General features: G+C 58.2%; 1 protein-coding gene across 1 annotated transcript; it reads left to right on the top strand.

The window, feature by feature from the left end:
• The first annotated feature begins 147 nt into the window (after nucleotides 1–147).
• Nucleotides 148–8,701, top strand: LOC110350147 (bile salt-activated lipase-like). Its single transcript, XM_087182984.1, is given in 12 exon segments — nucleotides 148–3,131; nucleotides 4,130–4,280; nucleotides 4,363–4,443; nucleotides 4,446–4,481; nucleotides 4,709–4,879; nucleotides 4,990–5,120; nucleotides 5,273–5,380; nucleotides 5,530–5,647; nucleotides 6,918–7,104; nucleotides 7,302–7,505; nucleotides 7,970–8,167; nucleotides 8,332–8,701. Coding segments are annotated over 12 exon segments (1,731 nt in total). The 5' UTR covers nucleotides 148–3,065; the 3' UTR covers nucleotides 8,612–8,701.
• The last annotated feature ends 116 nt before the right edge of the window (nucleotides 8,702–8,817 follow it).

Below are 8,817 nucleotides of genomic sequence, written 5' to 3'. Positions count from 1 at the left end.
AAAGGGCCATTCGCCTTAGGGAATGTCCATCTTCCGGATTCAGCTGGCTGCTTCCCACTGTGGCATTTGATTCTCACCTTTTTCCCCAGGTTTCCTGTGAACTGGAGAAGCTTGGGCCACATTCAGCCCTATGTTAGTTGCTCTCATTTCTGAGACGAAATAGGTGACACCCTAAGTTAAAAGGGAAGGGGTTTATTTAGCTCCCAGTTTGGAGAGATTTCAGTCCATAATCGCTGGCTCCAAGGCAGGGATGGCAAACAGGTGTCACAGAGGAGAACCAACATGGCGCACACAAGGTAGCAAGGTAACGAGAGTTTAACAGCGTCTCTCTGCCCCTTTTATCTTATTCAGACTACCGGGATTAGGGTGGTACCAAACTAGTCACTCATGTAGTGGTTTAGTAATCACATGCCCTTAACCCTAGCATCACACATTCCAGACTCCTCCACCTCTGAAAAAGAAAGCCCCACATCATCCATACGAGGCTTGGCGGGACAGCAAAGAACCATGACAAGGCCCAAAGCCTGTGCCTGGGTCATGGCGGCTGGGCTGGAGACGCAGGCTGTCCGCTGGGTGTCTGGTGTGGGCCTCACCCACTGGCCTTTTATCTGGCGGCTGTTACTGGCCCTGGATAATCACTTGGGTCCATGGCGTCCTTAGGGACTACAGAGCAGTGGTTGTTAGATTCCATCGCTGCCGTGCTATGGAGGACTGGCCCTCCTCATCCATTTGATTACCCTGAGACACCACTGGGACCGGGGAGGCAGGAAAACGCCCACTTCCTCCTCTGTAAGCTCTCAATGTGCAGATATTCCTCTGCTTCCAACGGGGTTCCACCCCCCTGGTAACCCGTCATAAGTTGAGACGTACCATCCGTGGAAAAGGCATTCAGTACACCTGGCCTCACTCACCTTGCACATACTCCAAGCACTTGTGTTAGCCCGAGGTGGGGCCAGGCCATCCAGCACAGAGTCTGTTTCCGTTAAGGTGCTGAAACAGCTTGTATTTATTGACTGCCTTAAAGAAGAAAGTGAAAAACCCAGTGGTTGTAGGGCTATGCTTTTGCACCATTCCAAGTCGAACCTTGTAATGAGGGCGTCTGTCATGTGCCATAGTCATGGCCGGGATGACCAGGGGCCTCCCCTCACCCCAGCTGGGGCGACCTCTCAGATGAGTTGCGGTCAGTTGTAGGGTGCTTCTTGATGTCTACTCTGTCCCTGGCGGTGGGCAGCCCAAGGGCAGCTCCTGAAGGCCTTGGCCCCAGCCCTCTGGTCTGCCTTGCTTCTTTCCTGGGCCCCTGGCTGCCCGGGCCCCTGCTGTGCATTTCCTGCCCTAGGCCTGCAGCCGTCTCCCCTGGGGGCCTGCCTGCCTTTGGCAGCGTCCTGTCACTGTGACAAAATACCTGGGAGAGTCAAAGAGGAAAGGTTTGCTTTGGATCCCCGATTCAGAGGTTTTCGTCCTTGAATACTTAGCCAGTGGCTTCAGGCTGGTGGGGGCACAGGGCATGGTGGCAGTAGGAGCACGTTGTGGGAGAGGCCACCCACGCTGTGGCGGCCTGGAGCTGAAGAGAGGGGAGGCCTGGGTGCTAACGCCCTCCGAGGGTACTTGCACTGGCCTAAGCACTACAGGGCCCTGCCTTCCCATGGTGCCACCTCTGGCCAGGAGTGTGGGCTGGTGACCAAGCCAAGGCACAGTCCGGGACATCCAGGCCCGCACCAGGACGCTTGGCTTGGAAGGCCCACGGTCCTCCCTGCCAAGCTGAAGATGTGAATTCAGTTAACAGAGGAAAAAGGAGTTCATACATTTATTTCCAAATTGAAATACATAAGGGTGAAGGTTTTACTTCTGATTTTACATTTATTTCTTTTCCTACCTGTGGTGAAAAATCTTAATTCCTGACAACACTGGCATATTAATTGTCTTTCTCCTATAACATACATGGAATATTTTCAAAATAAGAGTATTTCAAGTGGCGAGAATGTGGTGGCATATACCTGTAAACACAGCGCTCTGCAGACTGAGGCAAGAGGGTCGAAAGTTTGAGTCCAGCCTGGGCTACTTAGTAAATTAGGAAGAACTGATCACAAACTTGTGAAAAAGAAATTTTAAAGGGCTGGGGATGTAGCTCAGTGTGAAAGCCCTGGGGTCGGTCACTAATAACACACACACAACAAATAACAAATAATAGAAATAGATGTTAACAAGGCCCCGTTTTCTCACTGCCTCCGCCCCCCTCAGCTGCACCAGCAGCTCTGAAGTGAGGACCCCACCACACCCCACCCTGCGCCCCATTCAGAAACTTCCTGCAGCACTGCCCAGAATCCCAGGAGCTGTCACAGGCCTGGCTCGCCAATACGTTTCCTGTTCAGCCCCCTCCCTGGTCTTCCCGCTGTCCCCTGCCACCCCCCGCTGTCCCCAGCTCCCTGCGCCCCTTGAGCGTGGAGAAACCCTGCCTCTGGGCCAGGCAGCTGCACACTCAGACTTGGGGCCTGGACCTGAGGTCCCTGTGGCTCCGGGGACACTGCAGGGTGGCACAAGAGTTGTGGCCGCCCTGGAGGCCCAGGCTCTTGGATGGCACAGAGGCTTGCAGAGCCCAACCTGAGGGGCTGTGGGCCTGGGTGGCCTCGGGCTCCACCTGGCCAGCCACTGTCCCCAGCACTGAAGAGGGCTCTGCAGCAGGCACCCCGAGTGGCCACAGAGAGGTGACCCAGAGCCTGCCCACTCCTGAAAGGAACACTCTCGACACATGGCTGAAGGTGGCCCCAGGGCCTGGCAAAAGAGCCAGACACACTGTACCCAGCACCTGCCAGGTCCCGGCCCTGCCAGCCCCCTGCCTATCCACCTGCCTCTGCTCCCAGGTGGGCAGGCAGTACCCTGCACAGGTGCACCGTGGGCACCAGGAGCGGCCCTCCCTGGGAAAGATGGATGCCCTCACACCTGTTCCTGCGTGTGAGTTTTTGCATGTGTTGTCCCTCAGCTTGTGGTCATGTATGGACGTGACCTTGGCCCGAGCTCCATAAATACCTGAGGGGCCCAGGGAAGGCCCCCAAGGGCAGACACGCAGCATGGGGCGCCTGGAGCTGGCCATCGTGGGCCTCGCCTGCTGCTTGGCAGCAGCCAGTGCCGCAAAGGTAAGAGGATCCCGCAGAGCGCCCGGCGCTGTGGCTGCGTCTGTTCTTTTTCTGCAGAAGGTGATCTGGGAACTGGGGACAGGGCCTAGAGCAGGGAGGACAGTGAGTGGGAGGCAGAGAGTGGAGCTGAGTAGGACCCCAGCAAGGAGCCATCGGTGGCCTGGGCACTGGCCTGTGCAGGCTCTGCCTGGTCCTCTCATTCCCGTGAGGTCCAGGACAGGTCCCAGCTGAGTCTGACCTCAGAGCCACCAAAAGCAGTTTGTGGTATTGATACCTCCCATGCAATATTTTGGACACAAAAGTCCCCTGTTGATATGAAATCCAAGTGTGCCCAGGCCTGTTGAAGTCCTATTTGCAATCTCTAATGATCCTATCTATAACCCTCAGTGATTTCAACTTGTCCCCATTCTACAGAAGAAAGCAGGTACTGAGGACAGAGGAGCAATTTGCCAACATCGCACAGCAGCCACTTCCTGTTTCCAGACAGGAAACAGAGACCTACTCTAGCCCAAGACAGGGGTTTGGCTCCTGGTGAAACCTTCCTTCCATGCACCTCCTAGAAGCAGTGAAGCCCATCCTGGGTGCAGTGTTCCCCTCTGGGGTGTGGGTGTGCAGCATCTGCCACTCAGCTGCCAGGGCAAGAGGACCAAGTGACAGAACACCAACAGCCGTGTGGAGATGGTGGCCATGTGGGCCCAGACCCCACCAGGACGCTCATGTGTTCCCCAGCCAGAGCGAGAACACAGTCCTCTACCCTGCTGGCTGGGAACACGGGTTGGTCCAAGTTTCTCTGGAATCAGAAAGCAAGACACCAGCGTGGGATGCAGAGACCAGCAAGCAGGGTAGCGTATGGGGACAGGAGCCAGCCCCTCCAGCACCATGGATGAGACGCCAACCCCGCCTGTGTCCTCCTCTGAGCGGTCTCTGTTCCGGTCACCACTCAGGATTCAGGCTGCCCGGGCCCACGGCCCCCTGACCCTGCAGTGTCTCACCCCTAGCTGGGATCGGTGTACACAGAAGGAGGATTTGTGGAAGGTGTCAACAAGAAGCTCAGGCTTTTGGGCAGTGACTCTGTGGACGTCTTCAAGGGCATCCCCTTTGCCACCACCAAGACCCTGGAGAACCCGCAGCATCACCCTGGCTGGCAAGGTGAGGACAGAGCTGCTGGGTGGCCCTGGGTGTGTGGTGAGGGCAGCTGCGGACTCACGCCATGCACTCCTGCTTCCTGCAGGGACCCTGAAGGCCACGGGCTTCAAGGTGGCATGCCTGCAGGCCACCTTCATGGAGGACAGCACTTTTGGGGATGAAGACTGTACCTGAACATCTGGGTCCCGCAGCGCAAGAATCGAGGTCTGGCCCCACACCCTGTGGGAAGCCCCAAGCAGGAGCCATGGCCCTGCACTGGGGGGTGCTGGTGGGTGCGGAGCTGAAATCCCCTGAAATCAGCCCAGAGGGACAGGCAGGGGGAGCCCACTACTGGTTCCCTGCCTGGGGCAGAGTGCCTGCTGCAAGGAGACAGGGCACTGGCTGGGGAGACACAGGGCAGGCTCCTGGGTCACCACCCTGCCCAACCTCAGTCTCCGAGGACCTGCCTGTGATGGTCTGGATCTACGGCGGAGCCTTCAGAATGGGATCCAGCAGTGACGATGGGGAGGAGATCGCCACCCAAGGCAAAGTCATCGTGGTCACCTTCAACTACCGCGTCAGCACCTTGGGCTTCCTCAGCACCAAGGACGCCAACCTGCCAGGTCCGCTGGGCGCTCTGGGGCTGGGACAACAAGTGTGGCTCGTCATGCCCAGCACCCTGCAGCCTGGCCCAGGGCCTGGATGACCACGCCTGCCCCTGCTCTGCCCCCAGGGAACTACGGCCTGCGGGATCAGCACATGGCCATTGCCTGGGTGAAGAGGAACATCGAGGCCTTTGGGGGGGACCCCAACAACATCACTATTTTTGGGGAATCAGCTGGAGGTGTCAGCGTCTCTCTGCAGGTCTGGGGCTCCCCAGAGGGCAGGGCCTGACCCCAAGGTTGGGAAGGAGCCAGTGAGGCCGGGGAAGGTGGAAGCAGGAGAGGAGGCTAAGGGCCAGGCTGGGGTGTGCTCAGCCCGGTACAGCTGGGTGACAGGACTCCTGGCTGTCGCAGACCCTGTCCCCCTACAACAAAGGCCTCATCCGGAGAGCCATTAGCCAGAGCGGTGTGGCACTGAGCCCCTGGGCCATCCAGCACAACCCACTCTTCTGGGCCCAAAAGGTAAACGGAGGAGGGCAGGTGGGCAGGGAGGAGTCTGACAGCCACCCCGGTGGGGCCCTTCCCGTTCCCCATTCTCTGTCCTGTCTCATGAGCCATTCGGTGCCTACTCACTGGCCTCACCTATCCACCTACTTTTGTCCCGTGCCCAGGTGGCCGAGAAGGTGGGGTGCCCCACGGACGATACTGCCAGGCTGGCCAAGTGTCTGAAGGTGACCGACCCCCGGGCCCTGACCTTGGCCTACCACGTGCCCTTCGGAAAATAGGAATGTGAGTGAGGGTTTCAGGTTGGGGCTCTAGTGGTTCTCAGACGAGGCCCCTGCTGGGGGAGGCCAAGCACCTGTAGAAGAGAGGAGCATGCTGGGGCTGGGGCCCAACCCTGTTACTAACTCTGGGGTCCCTAGCAGCTTGCTTCCAGGCCTGGCAGGAACCCAAGTGATACCGGAAAGAAGCCGTTATTTGTTCCTATTCCTCTCCTCTGTGAGCCTCAAGTGTCTGCTTTTAGAAGCTGATGAACACATGGTCCCTACCAGGCCCCTAATAATGCACAGCTTTGCAGCCCTTGCTCCCACTGTCAGGGGGATTCCCAGACTCCAGAAACAGCCAGCAGCTGTGTATGACACAATCTTATTCTTCCCTCCCTTATTCATCCAGCAAACTCTGCTCACCACCTGCAGTAATGGTGAGCCTTGCCAGCAGGACCCAGCGGAGTCCCTAGCAATGCCAGGTGCCAGCACAGCAGTGCAGTTCCTTCCTGCTCTCTCTCCTCAGCCAGAGTCATCTGGTCATTTGCTTCTTTACCTAATGGCACCAAACTCTTAAGTGTTGGCAAGGAAAAACCAAAGCAAACACTTTGGCCCCAAATGCAACACCCCTATCTTTATTTTCCTGTTCATGCTGCTGGGAATCAAACTTGGGCCTGGTGCATGCTGAGCCTTCTACCCCTGTGCGGAACTCCTGGCCCTGCCAACCAATATTGTTTGGAGTCTGCTGCCGAAAAGCATTGTGGGAGCTGAGGGAGGCTGGGGCCCCACCTGCCCAGCCCAGCTACCTGGTGCTCTGGGGCCAGCAGAGGGTCTAGAGCGAGGTGCTGGCCACCCACAGTTGATGGCTTCCACAGACCCCAACCCTGGGAGAGAGCACCTCTTTCTCTGAGGCTGGAGGTGTTCCCTGCCTTTGGTTAAAGTCCAGCGAGAATGCAGGAAGGTGAAGGAGGGACTGTCCCTGAAGCAAAGGAACAGCCCTGGCCCCTAGGGCAGTGTGCTCTCCATGTGGGGCCATGTGGCAACTTCTGGGCACATGTACCATTGTCACCAGGGGAGAAGGGAGCCACTGGCATCTGGTGGGCTGCAGCCGGGGATGCAGCTGAACCCCACCCTACAGGACACACCTGGCTGGGGCAGGACTCTCCAGGCCTGGGTCCTCGGGCCAGGCTTGAGAAGCAGTGGTGTAGGCCTGAGAAGGAAGGAGATGAACTCTGGGTACAAAGGGAGGCCCGGATGTGCCAGAGGTCCAGGAACCTGCTCCCTCTCTCTCCCAGACCCTATAGTGCACTATCTGGCCTTTGTCCCTGTCGTGGATGGAGACTTCATCCCCGATGACCCTTCCAACCTGTTCTCCAATGCTGCCGACATCGACTACTTAGCAGGCACCAACAGCATGGATGGCCACCTATTTGCTACCGTTGACATGCCAGCCATCGACAAGTTCTACAAGGACATCTCAGAGTAAGCAAGGCCACAGGATCCGAGGGCAGTATGTGCTAGGGCACAGCTGAGGAGGAGCTGCCTGGGGAGCCCAGCCCAAGGCAGAAGCCACCAGCAGAGGGCCGAGACTGAGGAAGGTGATGCTGTGTTAGGTGGGGACGCAGCCGGCCTCCCGGTGGCTCCAGGGGCACAGTCTAGTGCCTGCTGTGTCCCTGCAGGGAGGACTTCTACTGGCTGGTCAGTGGGCTCACCACCAACAAGGGGCTGGAAGGTGCCAGGGCCGCCTTTGCCATCTACACCGAGTGCTGGGCTCAGGACCCATCCCAGGAGACCAAGAAGAGGACTGTGGTGGACCTGGAGACCGACGTCCTCTTCCTGATGCCCACGGAGACAGCCCTGGCCCAGCACAGAGCCGCTGCCAAGTGAGGGTCTGGGAAGGGGGTGGCTTCCTGGGTAGGGCCTCTAGGACGGTGCAGCTTCCTGCCATGGCCAACGGGGGAGCTAAGCGCGGTCTCGCTTCCCCCAGTGAAGGCAGAACGGGAGACGGATGAGGCCCATATCTTCTCCAGTCGAATGACATGCACGGGCATGTGGAGAGAACACACAGCCGTGTGGATACTGAGACCCAGGAGGAAGGGGCCTCCAAGTGCTCTGTGCAGGGCTCGCTTTGGCAGCTCATGGGCTGAAATGGCACAAGCGTTCTGTCTGGGTGAGGTAAAAGCACAACTAGAATTGTGGCCTCCGAGAACTTGGGCATCTGCTTTCCCTCCGCTGGTGCCAGCGCCTCAGTTCCCCGTGAGTCTTGGTGGGGACCCTCCAGGACCCACCTCTGGCCAGGTGGCCCAGCTGAGCCAGCCCCAGTGCAGGCTGTGTCTTGTCCCCTCAGGAGTGCCAGGACCTGCTTCTACCAGTTTTCTCTGCCCTCTCGGGATCCAGGCAATCCCAAATGGCTGGGGGCCAATCATGCCGCTGAAATCGCCTCTGTGTATGGAGAGCCTTTCACTAAGCCTGAGGTGTACCAGCCCCAAGACAGGACCGTCTCCAAGGCCATGATCGCCTACTGGACCAACTTTGCCCATAGTGGGTAAGGCATGGACTCAAGCCTGGGGCCCGAGGCAGCAGGCTCAAGGGCCCCACCACAATGGCCCTGGAGGCCCTGGGCTGTAGTCCAGTTCTGTCATTCGAAGGAAGGGAGGTGTGGGACAGGTTGCTTATCCTCCTTGAGCCTTAGCATCTTTCACTGTGCAGGGACCCCAATGCGGGCCACTCTGCAGTGCCCACTCACTGGTACCCCTACACCACGGAGAACAGCAACTACCTGGACATCACCAGCACACTAGACAGCAGCTCCATGAAGGAACACCTGAGGACCAAGTTTCCACAGTTCTGGGCCCTGACCTACCAGGCGCTGCCCACTGTGCACCTGCAGGTCAGCCCTGTGCCCCTTTCGGATGATTCTGAATCTCCCCCCACACCCTCTGCGGATGGCTCCCAGGCACCTCAGATGCCTATTGTCTTGGGTTTCTAGTGTTTGTGTCTGGTCCCACTTGGCCAAATGTTTAGGTCCCCGGGGCTGTTCCTCTCCTGAGCGCTTCCTAAATAAAGGCCCTGCTCTCTACCTCTGGTGTCTCCCTGCGATAAGGCCACAGGCAGGAGAGGCCGCAGGTCATTCTCTCATCTTTTGGTACTGGGGATAGAACTCGGGACCTTGTGCTTGCGAGGCAGGTGGCGGCA

Source organism: Heterocephalus glaber, unplaced genomic scaffold (assembly GCF_053883595.1).
Source record: "Heterocephalus glaber isolate CG9 unplaced genomic scaffold, H.glaber_assembly_v1.0 deba00001479, whole genome shotgun sequence".
In the NCBI taxonomy this organism is placed as follows: Eukaryota; Metazoa; Chordata; class Mammalia; order Rodentia; family Bathyergidae; genus Heterocephalus; species Heterocephalus glaber.
This window is presented reverse-complemented; position numbering and strand designations above follow the sequence as displayed.